This window comes from Sus scrofa, chromosome 1 (genome assembly GCF_000003025.6).
Source record: "Sus scrofa isolate TJ Tabasco breed Duroc chromosome 1, Sscrofa11.1, whole genome shotgun sequence".
NCBI lineage: Eukaryota > Metazoa > Chordata > Mammalia > Artiodactyla > Suidae > Sus > Sus scrofa.
This window is the reverse complement of record NC_010443.5, coordinates 189,006,486-189,021,748: the sequence shown is the minus strand read 5'-3', so window position 1 is coordinate 189,021,748 and position 15,263 is coordinate 189,006,486. Positions and strand designations below refer to the sequence as shown.

The 15,263-nt window shown below is 35.1% G+C and overlaps 1 protein-coding gene across 14 annotated transcripts in view; it reads right to left on the bottom strand.

Moving 5' to 3' along the window:
* The window catches only part of LOC100622535 (leucine-rich repeat-containing protein 9), a 115,161-nt gene that overhangs the window by 59,981 nt on the left and 39,917 nt on the right, over nt 1-15,263 (bottom strand). For 13 of the 14 annotated variants that reach the window (XM_021062234.1, XM_021062232.1, XM_021102725.1 and 10 more), the window contains 6 exons: nt 14,899-15,075; nt 14,446-14,563; nt 9,984-10,116; nt 8,028-8,150; nt 7,287-7,402; nt 4,058-4,264 (listed from right to left, as the gene is read on the bottom strand). In XM_021062234.1, the coding sequence (XP_020917893.1) occupies nt 4,058-4,264; nt 7,287-7,402; nt 8,028-8,150; nt 9,984-10,116; nt 14,446-14,563; nt 14,899-15,075 (874 nt within the window). The remainder of the gene's footprint in view (nt 1-4,057; nt 4,265-7,286; nt 7,403-8,027; nt 8,151-9,983; nt 10,117-14,445; nt 14,564-14,898; nt 15,076-15,263) is intronic. The other variant, XM_021062251.1, reaches the window with a different exon arrangement.

Here is a 15,263-nt window from a genome sequence, read left to right as displayed (position 1 = left end):
CTAAATCCACATCTTTCTGTGGACTCCTTCCAGTAACTCCAAACTTCCTATATTTGTTTTACATATCTGTCTCCTTTACTAAATTAATATCCTTGAGGCAGGGAAAATAACTTATTCATTGAATCCCCAGTGCTTAACCTCATTGCCTACAATGTAGCGAATTCTCAGTAAATGCTAGATAAATAAATCAATGCAAAAGTCAGACTTATAACTGACAATGTAACTTTTAGTATTGTGCTGTAAGAAAATATAAAATTATATGTTACTGTTTTTTGTTTGTTTGTTTGTTTTTAAGGGCACATCTGAGGCACATGGAAGTTCCCAGGATAGGGGTGGAATCAGAGCTATAGCTGCCAGCCTACACCACAGCCACAGTAACACCAGACCAAGCCTCATCTGTGACCTACACCACAACTTGTGGCAATGCTGGATTCTTAATACACTGAGTGAGGTCAGGGATCAAACCAGCATCCTCATGGATACTAGTTGGGTTTGTTTCTGCTGAGCCACAATAGGAACTCCCTACTCTGGGTTTTATATTTCTATATATTTTATTTATTTTTATGGATGTCCTGGTAAAAATTTAGTGGAGAAAATTGAAAAGAAAATGAGGGTATTCCTGTCATGGCTCAGTGTTTAACGAATCTGACTAGGAACCATGAGGTTGCAGGTTCAATCCCTGGCCTTGCTCAGTGGGTTAAGATCCAGCGTTGCTGTGAGCTGTGATCTAGGTCGCAGACATGGCTCAGATCCCGAGTTGCTGTGGCTGTGGTATAGGCTGGCAGCTACAGCTCCGATTAGACCCCCAGCCTGGGAACCTCCATATGCTGCAGGAGTGGCCCTAGAAAAGGCAAAAAAGACAACAACAACAAAAAAGAAAAGAAAATGAGAAGTATGTACTCTGAATTTCTCTATAATGGCACAAGGAAAGGAGCAAAAAGGGTGTAATATCTGAATATTCTTCTCTAATATCTAGTATTCTTACTAGAAACCCTAGAAACCTTTTAAGCAATACAGGCAAATTTAAGATGAAAAAGCCCATCCATTCTTATATTGTGGGTGTTGACCAAATTAATACAGTCAGGTGGAGGTCACAGTTGACCAAGGTATTCTGAAGTCTTACTTTTCTCTTTGCTTTTTATCTTACAAACCAAAGATAGTGAAAAAAAGACCTACTCACTCCTGCTGTCTTTTTCACTTTTATTTAATGCCTTTAAATCTGTAGGCATACATGTTATGGAAGCTCAGTCCAATCAGAACACATTCATTTATTAAACCTTTCATTACCGAGGCCTTTTTATCAAAAATGTATTACTGAAATATGAAATCTTCCCATGTTAGGTCAGAAACAATTTCTCCATGTTATCTGCTAGAAGATTGCTTCTGTAATAAGTACACTGCACACTTATGAAAAAAAAAACTGTTGATGATATTACCTGCAAGTTATGAAGTTTTCTTTCCTCTCTAATAACTTTCTAAGGTAAAGACTTAATATCCTAAACTGGAAGATTCGGTGGATGCTAACACAGTTTTACCAAAGCAATCCCATAAACTTCCTTAAAAAGATTATCAAAATATTTTTATAAGCAGACTTAAAACTACTGACCTCACTTACTATTTTAAAAAATATTTTTGCATTCTCTGTTTTGCACAAGCACTTGAGAAAAAACTGTCATCATAAAAAATGGACTTAGAAATGTTACAATGGAGCAATGTAACTGACTTTCAAGATAGTTATTTATGAATTTTTAATCTGTATCTTAGCTTTCAATGCATACATAGAGAGTGCCACATAAGAATAACTTGTCTTCTCAAGTATTCATATTAATTTATCAACTAATATCAATTTGTTTACTACTTCTGCCAAATTCAGGCAAACAACCCACTGTCTCTGTAAGAACCACTTAGATATTCTGTTTTTGAACAAGTAACCAGTGAGTGTCTTTCATGCATGGTATTGTTCTAGATAATGGGAGAGTTGATGCTAGCCCACACAGTGTTTATGAGTAAATTAGCAAAAGGCATCCTTTCCTCAGGACACCTTTTATTTCCAGCTTTTAGAAAATGGTTACAAAAAGCTGAACTTTTTAGTACAAGAAATTTTAGCAGCAGTCATCAGAAAATTGTTGTAGTAAATATACTACTCTATATGTAAAAGTTGCTCCTTAGATGTGGTCCTTCTATGTGATGCACACTGCACGATCTCTAATTTTTGCCCTGATGCTGGAATATAAATGATTAAGAACAGCTATAGGCTCTGCCCCTGTGGAGTTTACAGTTTAGGAAGGATACAGAGCATATGACAAAGGAATCTTACCTAAACTCTTACATAGACCTAGAGGTAAGAGAAGGCTTTAATGCTTCAGTACAGATCCCAAATATGTGTGGGAGTTAACTAGGAGAGCAGGGTCAGGGGAGGACATTCCACGCAGAAGGAGTAGCAAGTGCAGAAGCTCTTTGTGGCTGCAAACAGGGTACATTTAAGAAAGAGAAAGGAGGCTGAGCACAAAAGCTAAAGGGAGGGTAATATGAGAAGATAACCTGGAAAGATAGGTCAGGGACCAGGTCATATAAAGCCTTATAGGCCCTATTAAAACTTTGGTTTTATTTTTAAAACAGTGGAAAATCATTTGAGGATTTCAAATAGGAGTGGTGATGGGTAACAAATCAGATTTGCATTTTGAAGACTGCTCTAGCTTCAACATGGAGAATGGATTGGGGCCTCAAAGTGGAAGCAGGACAGGGCTCTAGAACACACACACCCCCAACTCCCCAACACACACACATCTTATGTTGAGTTATACTCAGTTATATAGTGAATGGTGTCCTAAGAGCACATTAAAAGTATATAATGTGCATGTCGTTGTGCAGTGGTGCGATGGAGGAGGGAGTCCTATGGAAATAGTTTAGGTCATAGACAAAGGGTGTTTATACAGAATGGTGGAAGATTTAAAATGGACAGATAATCAAGATATGGAGGGAGGCTTAATATCTCAATTGAATTGTCTCAGTGTAAAGTAAGTTGCTTCAATAAATTACTCAAATTCTGTTGATTAATTTTGTAAAGATAAAGCTCCCATATTCTATGGTGATTAATCCTGGAAACTGTTTTGAAATTTACCATCTACATCTTAATCAGTTAAAGAGAGTTTATGTGTTATTCAGGGATAAAAGTCCTTGCAAATTAGAAGGCTACCTCTAGACCTACACTGTTCTGTATAGAGGTACTAGTCACATGTGCCTATTGAGCAGCTAAACTGTGGCTAATCTGAATTGAGATGTGTTGTGAGTATAAAATATGTTCCAGATTTCCAAGACTTATCATGAAACTATCTGTTAATGAATCTTCATAATGCCTGTATCCTTTTTTTTTGAAGTTGAAATACGTGTTTTATTTTTTGTTTTGAAGCCATTAATTTTAAAAATGTATTTTTAAAAATGAAAAAACATTCCATAGGAAAATAAGAGCATTAAATGTCTTTTTCTAGGCTGGAATGGTTACATTAAAAATCTAATGTATTAGCATCATTCAGTGATTTATCCCTCCATAATTTTGAACACCGTTTGCTATTTAACAGATGCAGCTGGTTGTTAAAATTTATAAATCACAAAAAGACACTGTTTTTTCTTGCTTGTTCTTGCCTTTTCTTCCCTCTATCTGTATAATAAGGATAAGAAAAACATCTCTTTTTAAAAATATTTTTTACCCCTAAAATGAAGAAAAAAGTAAGTATTTTTAAAAAGCGTCTTGAAATGAAAATATTTTGGATATATTGGGTTAACTATATTCTTAAAATTAATCTTACCTTGCAATTTAAAAAAGTTTTTTAACATGGCTAATAAAAAATTCAAACCTACATACATGGTCATAGTATGTTATTATTGGACAACTCTGATCTATAGAAGAAAAGGGCTGCGCTTAAGCATGCCTAGCACGAATAGCATGATGACTGTTATCATTAGATAGGTGGCTTAGTATCTTTAGATTTCATGTGAAAGCTTCTGACCAAACTCAACGTTTCTATCCCCCAATTAATTTATTCCTCATAATACTCACCACAATATGACTGTAAATGCTAGTCTTGGCAAGAGAAAGTATTGTTTTATCATCCAAACTAATAAGTTTTGGTCTGGGCTTGATCCTGGGATCCATTTTTATGACTTCATCATCAAATTTCAAATCCTGGGACAATAATGATCTTTCTGAACTTTTTTTGCTCTCTTCTAGAATAACGTTGAATGAAAATAAAGAGTGAGCCTTGACCTAAAAAATCCATTAAAAATATTGAAAATTTGGTTGCTATATTTATCATTTTGAAAAGTAATGGGCTATGTAGGAAAGATGAATTAACTTTACATTATATAGTTAATATCTGTAATGATAAGTATCACAAGTCTATGAGAATGGATTACAGTTGTGGGCTAAGAATGGGTGTGTTCATCCCCTCCTACTAAAAATTCCTTAAAACTGGCAAAAGACAATTTAAAAATATAATAGTGGCAAGGATACCAACAAAAGACTAGAAATTGTGAGACATAAATCAGAAGGGACTGAACTGACAGACAAATAGGAAGAGAAATGTGTGCACCAAAACATGCACAGCAGATAACCACTTCAAAGAGCAGATCCCAAGAAACTTGGTGATCAGAGTGAACAAGTGAAATAGCTGGAGGATGCTCTAGGTAATTATCAGTAACTGTAGTAAGAATTGTGGGTGAATGGTCAAGAACAGCATGAACAAACAGAAATGGCCCTAGAAAAACTCCAAATGGTTCATAAAATAATTTTTTAAAATTTGGAAGAAAAAAGCATCTATAAAAGAATAGGCTGCTATAGAAAATAATAGGGTAAATGTTTCAAAGTCAAAATAAAAACAACTAGTGAAATAGAAAATATTAAGTAAATGTATTGAGAAACCAAATGGATATGACAGCAAATCATATTAGCAATGTAGAAGCTAATATTGAGGAAATCTTACAAACACATAAGTTTTTTTTTTTTTTTTTTTGCCATACCTATGGCATGGAGAAGTTCCTGGGCCAGGGATTGAACCCGTGCCACAGCAGCAATCTGGGGCACTGCAGTGACAATGCTGCACCACAAGGTAACTCTACAGAACACAGAATTTTAAAATGGAAATGTAAAATATGAGAGAAAAAAATTAAGACATGGAGGATTAGTTTAAAATGTCCAATGTTTAACAAATAGAGGTTCCAGAGGGCTTAACAAAGAATGGAAGAGAGGAAATGATCAAAGAATTAAGAGAAGGACATTTCCCAGAAGTGAAGAAAGAACTGAATTTTTAGATCAAAAGAACTCCTGAAGTGGGCAGTTAATAACCTTACAATGGCCTCGTCAGTGTTCAAGTGAAAGGAAGAGTCACACACCTCTAACTTTAAATCAAAAGCTAGAAATGATTAAGCTTTTCAAGGAAGGCATGTTGAAAGCAGAGTTAGGCTGAAACTAGGCCACTTGCTCCAAAAATTTAGCCCAAGTTGTGGATACATGAATGATAAGAAAGCAAAATGGTCTTATTACTGATATGGAGAATGATTTAGTGGTCTGGATAGGAGGCCAAACCAGCTGCAACATTCCCTTAAGCAAAAGCCTAATCCAGAGCAAGGTTCTAACTCTTCAATTCTATGAAGGCTGAGGAAGGTGAGGAAGCTGCAGAAGAAAAGTCTGAAGCTAACAGAAATTGGTTCAGTGAAGCCATTTTCATAACATAGAAATGCAATGTGAAGCAGCAAGTGCTGTGGCACAGGTTCAATCCCTGGCCCAGGAACTTCTCCATGCCATAGGTATGGCAAAAAAAAAAAAAATGTAGAAGCTGCAGCAAGTTTTTTTTTTTTTTTTTTGGTCTTTTTGACTTTTTTCTAGGGCCCCACCTGCAACATATGGAGGTTCCCAGGCCGGGGGTCTAATCGGAGCTGTAGCTGAAGGCCTATGCCAGAGCCACAGCAACATGGGATCCAAGCCACGTCTGCCACCTACACCACAGCTCATAGCAACGCCAGATCCTCAACCCACTAAGCAAGGCCAGGGATCAAACCCACAATCTCATGGTTCCTAGTCAGATTCGTTAACTACTGAGCCACGAGGGGAACTCCTAGATAAGATCATTAATGAAGGTGGCGACACTTAACAATAGATTTTCAATATAGATGAAACAGTTTTATATTAAAAGAAGATGCCATCTAGGACTTTCATATCTAGAAAGAAGAAGTCAATGCCCAGCTTCAGAACCTTAAAGGACAGGCTAACTCTCTTGTTAGGGCATCTTTTAGTTGAAGGCAGAGCTCATAGTTGCCATAGACAGAGATTCTTCTGAGGGATTTGGGCAAAGGGAAATTGAAGTTTTTTGAAAGGATTTACCATTTGAGATCCATTAAGAACATTCATGATATATGGAAATAAGTCAAAATATCAGTGTTAACAGGAAATTGGAAGAAGTTTATTCCGGCTCTAGTGGATGACTTTGAGGGGTTCAAGACTTGAGTGGAGGAAGTATTTGCATATGGTGGAAATAGCAAGAGAAGTAAAAGTGAAGCCTGAGGATGTGACTGAATTGCTGCAATCTCATGATAAAATTTTAATGGATGAGGAGCTGCTTCTTAGGGATGAGCAAAGAAAGTAGTTTCTTGAGATAGAATCTATTCCTGGTGAAGATGCTATGAAGACTGGTGAAATGACAGCAAAGGATTTAGAATATTACATAAACTTAGTTGATAAAGCAGTGGCAGGGTTTGAGGGGATTGACTCCATGTGTGAAAGGTTCTGTGGGTAAAGTGCTATCAAACAGCATTGCTTGCTACAAAGAAATCACTCATGAAAGGAAGAGTCAATCCATGCAGCAAATTTCATTGCTGTCTTATTGTCTTATTTTAAGAAATTGCCACAGCTGCACCAACCTTCAGTAACTACTATCCTGATCAGTCAACATGGAGGCAAAATCCTCTACTAGCAAAAAGATTCTGACTTGCTGAGGCTCGAATAATGCTTTTTTTTTTTTAAGCAGTAAAATACTTTTAAACTAAGGTGTGTATATTGTTTCTTTAGAACTTACTAGACTATAGTATGGTATAAAAATAACTTTTTATATGCACTGGGAAACCAAGACATTTATGTGACTAATATTCACTTTATTGTTGTGGTCTGGAACTGAGCCCACAGAATTTCCAAGGTATGCCTATATATATATTATAAACTTGACATAACATCATTAGACTTCAAATTACTGTTCTGTCTCATTTAGAGAATTCCAGTTTTAAAAATGCATTCATACCACTGTAATATACTCAAATTCTACGATGTATTCAGGCAAAACAAGGTCATGATCAAAGACAAACCACTTGCACTGCCGAACGCTGCAATCACAGTTTCTTTGTCCCATGATAGAATCTAGGGTAAAATCAAAAACAAAACACCACAACAAACAAACATTCTTCAAAATGAAACACAGTGTACTTTTTTCCCACTCTTAACATAGATTAATAAACAACAAACTCGGTGAGTTCCAAATACTATGTTATTGAATTTTTTTCCTCTTATATCTTCCCACCACCCTAGACAGTTTCTTAATTCCATGAATACTTATTAGTCACCCTGTTACTACACAGACTAGTAGAGTTTAATTTTACTCATATCTTTTTCCTTTTCATACTTTTTCACTTCTCTATTCAATGCTTGGCCATACCGTTTTGACAAATGTATTCCGCTAAAACTTTTGCTGTTCATAGTTGGGTGGGTTTTATATATTTTGAAATACATATAATATATTATATATGTATATGTATCTGTGTATATAAAATATAAAACAAACATAAAATTTCTACAGACACACACATATAAATGTCACTGAAGTAGGGAACAGAAATATGGAAGTTAATTTGTAGCTTGGAACAGTTTTTTATAGGGACGTTTATAAGCTTTGTTAGGTAGAGATTAAACTGTAAGCATCTGCATTAAATGAGAACATTTTGTACTCAGAAAGATGAAAAAAGATTCATCTACATGGAAGACATACTTAGTAAATATTTTCGAGGAATGAACACTGAATTAAGCATTGGATAATTGGCTTGGCTGATGGAATCCTGATCACGAGCTTGAACACTCTGGCCAAGGAAAACCTTTGTAATCAGGAGGATGCCTGGTATGAAAAAACAAAACATTTAAAACACTAATTCACTTCAGTAATTTTCTGTTATCACTTTATTTATTTGTTGCAAACTTGACTGTATATTCTGTAAAGGTAGAGATCCTGGCTATCTTGTTTGCCACTGTATAGCACATAGCACACTGCTTGATCTTTAGGTACTCAATAAATACTGAATAAAATGGTTATAAGAGAGGATCCACATGATTATATCAAGCTGAGCTTTACAGAAAAGGAAGGAAAGAACACAATAATTAATATTCTTATGAAGTAATTTAAGAAATTTGTTTTTCTTGTTACCTGGGTAAAAATTCATCTCTGTACCATCAGCACCTGGTACATAGCTTAGATCATAAGAGGCACTCAGTATATGGGTACTGAATGGATAAACATTTCCTTTTAGACCACTGGGAACCTTGAAATTTACTACATCTTAAGAATCTCTAGGAGTCATTGAATCCTATTAAGTAACTTCTAATTACTATGCATAAAGTATTCAGATGGCTTTTTAAAACCATGTATAAGTTACGAAATGTAAATTGGAAGAACATAATTGTTTCAGAAAGTACATTCCAGAAGGGTTAAGAAAAATATCATGAAGTATTTCTTAAGTGGGAATAGAGAGGAATTAGAAAAAAGGAGCAAATTTTTTTTTTCAAATAAGGAGTTCTTTCTAGATTCAATAATCTGCTTAATTTTCTGATTATTATTAACTGAATGAAAGACTGCAAAACACACATAATTTAGTTCAGCTTGAATCATCTTAGCAGAGCCATAGTCTGGAGCCCAGAGTATTACTCTTATAAAATTAATTTAACCAAATTACTGACTACCAAAATCTTCTGTAGATTGGCTCAGAAGAATATTGGTGTCCTTTACTTCCTGACCAGTTTTCTTCATTGTACATTCTTTGGTACTATGCATTAATACTTCATCTTTGTAGCTCTTCTGATAATTGTAATATTACATTTATTTGGATGATTATTAATGTTTATAAGCATAAAGAAGAAACTTTATCTAGTGTGCACTGACCAAATCCCTATCACCTAGCAAGTGCCTAATGCCTAGTAAGCATTCAATAAATACTGGTGGAGCTGAAGAATGAACAGTGGAAGAGACTGAGGCAAGAGGAGACATGGTGAATCCTCAATCTGTAGGGATCTGGGAACGTCTCTCAGAAGTGTCCTATAAACTGGCTCATGTACTTTTATTTATATATATTCAAGAGGCAAATAAAACACTAATAGCTGTGAATAAATTAAAATACCAAACATTTTTCTTCTATTAGGCAACTTTAAAGCTATCCATACATATCACAATTTGTCTTTAGCCCTGTTAGATTTATAACCAGCCTTTCTTATCTTCTTATATTTTGACAATTAAAAACAAATAAGGCCTACCTTCCTGAATGCTTTATATGATGATTATCATAGAAATGGGCTGAGTTTCTTTTATCTTTCCTATGAATTTGGGGTTTGGATGATGTGTGTGTGTGTGTGTAACATATTAAGTTTATTTTTAGAATGTGAACAAAAGGAGACTGTGAGAAGTGTTTATTTGATATAATTAGATTAAATACGAATAAGAAATGAGTCTCATCCTATTAATGCTGCTGAAAATAATCACTCAGTGAATATTTGTTGACAACCTGACTAAAGTAATACATCAGGAAATCATGTGTAAGTATAACTATATTGGTAAATTCTAATAAAATGGGTTTGAAAAAACCTCTCAGGTTGATAAAGCCAAGTATCAAAAATGTTATGAAAATAATAAATTTGAAGACTTAGAACTTAAAAGTTCAGAAACACTATATGTTTGTATTACCATGTCTGAAGAGCTCATGCTCAAAAGAGTTTATCTTCTCATCTTTGTACTTTTGCTGTAGAAATTCAATTCTGGGACACTCACACATACTTAGGCTGTTAGCAAGAATGACAGCCTCTTTTCTTAGAGGCAGCTGTAAAGACAAAATAAAGTCTGAGTATTTTTACAAGACTTATAATACTTCGACTTTAAGACAGATAGTTTATTATTTTATGTTTATGTGTCTGGACAAGGAAAATGCAGGTCAGACTCACTGAAAAGAAGTAGATAACCTTCATGTGCAACTTCATTCTGTAAAATCATTTATATATTTTTAATTTATGTGCAAATAGATTTATGAAAAGTAATACAGGACAATATTTGTTCCTGTAAAAGCAGCCAAAGTCAAAACTGACAGTGTGTGGTGTAGGAGCTATAGTTTTGCATATTTTCAATGATAACTCCACTAGCAATTGTGCAAACTCCCAAAAGAAAATTCTGTGAGAATTAGATATTACACTGAAGATTCTTATTTAAATAAATAATAGGAGTCCCCATCGTGGCTCAGAGGAAACAAATCTGACTAGTATCCGTGTGGACGCAGTGGGTTTAGGATCTGGTGTTGCTGTGAGCTGTGGTGTAGGTCACAGATGCAGCTTGGATCCTGCATTGCTGTGGCTGTGACATAGGCCAGCAGCTATAGCTCCATTCAACCCCTAGCCTGGGACCCTCCATATGCCACTGGTGTGGCCCTAAAAAGACAATCAATCAATAGTCTAAAAGTATATTTGGTCTAATAAATTCTCCAGATACATCTGATTTTGTTAATGCATGGAAATCTAACTAGAGTTACTTCTTTAAAGTGTTTTATAAGAAATATTCATATTACTTGCTATGAATGCAGATCTAAAAAAACAAACAAAAATCTCTATGCTTAGCAGTAGAATAAGCTAGAGCTAAGACAGATTATATGATCTATGCAAGGACTGAAGTAGAAATTGGTGAAGTCATTATTTGAACACAGGTTTATTCTTCCTTGTCACTATCTTGGAGTTTTGAAAATTATTACTAGTTTAATATTAGTAGCCAAATTATATAGAACTACATCTTTTCTATCAGTGCATTCTGAATTGCCTATATTTTTTGGCTGTGCCCACAGCATGTCAAAGTTACCAGGCCAGGGATTGAACCCACACCACAGCAGTGAACCAAGCTGCTGCAGTGACAATGCCAGCTTTGACCCTCTGTGCCGCAAGGGAACTCTGTGAATTTCCTATTTTCTTATTGAAACTTGTTATATAAAGAGATTTAAAAAAAATAAACACGAAAATATGACTGATATGACCACAAATTCCACCTTCCAGTAAGTATAACCTCATTCCAATGACCATTGCTAAATATCCATTAGGTAGAAGATATGTGCCTGGCTCTCTGCATCAGCCAGACACTGCCAAACTAAGCCAAATCCTCCTTCTAAACTGCTTACACAGCTCATCTTTTTAATCAGCTCTCATCTCTTAAATGATGCAGAACATAAGTATGTCTTTACTCACCGTGTGTACATCTTAGCATAGAAATTTAACTTACCTGATTTACATGCTACCTAGTGATTTTTCTAGCCAATTATGTTCCCCCATTTCTAAGATCATAACAATAAGAACAACTGATTGTGTGTGGAGAAGAAGGGCAGATTATTAAACTTTACTATCTGGTATTCTCTTGTTAAGAGGCAAGGTGAGGAAGGAAAAAGGAAACAAAGATGGGACAGTTAGAAAAATAGGAGGATAACAGTGTAGGGATGCTAAAGGAGAGTTTCAGAAAGGAAAGAGCAATCAATAGTATCAAAGTTTGGGGTTCTCCTGTAGTGCACTGGGGTAAAGATCTGGCACTGTCATCACAGAGGCTTGGGTCACTGCTGTGGCTCAGTCCCAGGCTCAGGAACTTCCTGCATGCTGTGGGCATGGCCCAAAATACATACATACATACATAGATACATAAAACCCTCAATTCTTCACTTCTTTCCTACTTCTCTTCCAGAAAGTACAGTGAGGGCACTCTCATTATACCACCCTGCTGAGACCACCATCATCTCTGGCCTGAGCTGCTACAGGATTTACCCTACACAATGCACCCGTCATTTGTTTGTACTCCTTCCAATCCATTCTCCACTGAGAGGCTGGAAAGCTTTTTTGGTGATTTTTTTTTTATTATTGTAGAAAAAAAAGCACAGGTAAAAGTTACCATTTTAACCATTTTAAGGTGTACAATTCATAAGCATTAAGTACATCTACAATGTTGTACAACCATCACCACCATCCATTTCCAGAACATCACCCCGCATTAAAGCTGTATATTCATTAAACAAGAACTCTGCATCCCTCTGTCCTCTCTGATTGGTAACCTCTGTTCTACTTTCTGTCTCTATCAATTTGCCTACAGTAGATATCTTATGTAAGTGGAATCATACAATATTTGTCTCCTTGTGTCTGGCTTCTTAGCATGTTTTCAGAGTTAATCCATGTTGTAACATGTATGAGAATTTCATTCTTTTTTATAACTGAACAATATTCTATTGTATATATATATATACCACATTTTATTTATCCATTCATCTATTAGTGGACATTTGGGTTATTTCTATTTTTTGGCTGTTGTGAATAATGATGCTATGATCATTGATATACAAGTATCCAAGAACTTTTTTTGTGCCTATCTCATTAAATCCTAACAACTTTGTGAAGTAGGTATAATTATTATCTTCGTTTTACAGAATGGATGAAACAGCACAGAGAGGTGAGGTCACACAGCTGGTGAGTAGGAAAACCAGAATTCTAATGCAGCAATATTTTCATTTTATGTGTGCCATGATGTGAAGAGTGAGGAAACACTGCTTTATACCATTGTGTTACAGCTGCTTCATCAAATGGGTGCAGGACTGACAGAGGTTGATTGGGTATTCTGGAGCTCAGGGATAAAGCAACATCTGAATCAAGACGGGGAAAATGAAGTTGATAATAGCACAGCAGTGTTAAGTGAATGAATTTTTTCAAAACGGAGAAGCCCTTGGAGAGTTTAAAACAGATTAAAGGGTGTATTTCAAGATCATCCACAAAAGGATCACAATATAAATTATAAGATGCCTAGAAAGATTAAATAGATAATCGTGAAAATAAAGTAATTCAGGATTCAACCAACTGTAGATTGAAAATATTTGAAAAAATAATCCCTTTAAGTTCCAAAAAGCAAAACTTGAATTTTCCCTGCTCCCAACTATTTACATTGTATTCACAACTCTTTACATAGTATTTCCATTGTTTTAGGTATTATAAATAATCTAGAGATGGTTAAAATTATACAAGAGGATGTACATTACTAATTATTAGAGAAATGCCAATCAAAACTTCAGTGAGGTATCATCATCATCCCACACAGGTCAGAATGGCCATCATTAAAAAGCCTACAAGTAGCGAATGCAGGAGAGGGTGTGGAAAAGGGGGAGCAATGTATATTTGTGCAGCCACTATGGAAAACAGTATAGAGGTTCCTCAAAAAAAATAAAAATAGAATTGCCATATGATCCAGCAATTCCACCCTTGGGCATATATTCTGGACAAACCTATAATTCAAAAATATATATGTACCCCCTATGTTCATAGCAGCACTATTTGCAGTAGCTAAGACATGGAAACAACCTAAATGTCCATGGACAGAAGCATGGATAAAGAAGATGTGGTACCTATACAATGGAATATTACTCAGCTATAAAAAAGAATGAAATAATGCCATTTGCAGCAACTTGGATGGACCTAGAGATTATCATACTAAATGAAGTTAAGCAAGAAGAGAAAGACATATACCTTATAATATCATTTATATGTGGAATTTAAAATATGATGCAATGAACTTACCTATGACACAAGCAGATTCACAGACATAGAGAACAGACCTGTGGCTGCCAAGGAGGGTGGGGTGGAGGAGGGTTGGATTGGGAGTTGGGGACTAACAGATGCAAGCTACTGTATACAGAATGGATAAACAAAAAGGTCCTATTGTGTAGCACAGGGAATTATATTCAATATCCTATAATACACCATAATGGAAAAGGATATGAAATATATATTCTATATACCTATATACCTATATATCTGAATCACTTTGCTGTACACTAGAAACTAACACATTATAAATCAACTATACTTCAATTAAAAAAAAGAGGATGTATATAAGTTAGATACCAATAGTTTGTCATTTTGTTTAAGGAACTTGAGCATGCTTGGATTTTGCTATTTGTGGGGGTCCCAAAACCTATGCCCCTCAGATACCGAGGGACTGTACCTTTCATGATAGCACCAAGCCTTTTGTGAAACAGTAGAAGTTTGCTATAGATATAAATGAAAAGATTGAGAATCAAACCATGCTTAATCAGTGGCAGGGCTTTCTTCACTAGGCAGAAAGCATTATTCTGAGTGACATTTTATGCTACCTTGCTTGTTTCACTGTCTTTGAATCCTTTTTCAAGTATTTGTAGCAGATGCTTTTTCTTCACTGTAACTTCAGGGTCAAAAACATAAAAAAGGCATTCCAACATCTTTCGATAGCTCCTTAAGAACAATTGAAACAAAAAAGTTTTAGAATTGATTTCTAAAAGGCTTAGTTATAAATAATATGACCAAATGCCCTGCCCAGGATATTTCCCATTTACACTGAATGTTTCAGTGTCATTATTAAACTTCAACTCCTCTTCAGTCTTAAAAAGATGTCCAATGTGGTTAAACTCTAAGGTCATTCTAGTCAAGGAAGATGAATGAAAAGGAACTATTTACTACAGGAATTTTTCAATATTGTAAACTTTTAAAACAGAAAGACTTTTTTTTTTTTTTTACAAAATAAAATCAGACTATTGTAAAAATGCTCCTTATGGAAATTAACTTCTTACTCTGAATCTTGCATATCTTCATTGTCCAAAAACTTTTGGAATTTCTCTTCAAATTTTAGTCTCAGAATACGGTTATTAACTTTGATGACACGTTTTACTTTCACTCCAGTAATACCATATGTTCTGAAGTCCCACGTACAAAAACGTGACAGAATTAATTCGTAGCAGGAATTAAACCTATGTGGAAATATGAAATATATACAAAGGTGATAATAGGCTTTCTTTAAAATGTTGAAAACACAATGTTACATAAGAAAAATTAGTAATAGCCCATATTTTATGTTTTTTGCTAAAGATACAATGTCATATAGTATAACTGTTTTGGGTCTTATTCCATCAACAAAAGAGATACTAAACTTTGAAAC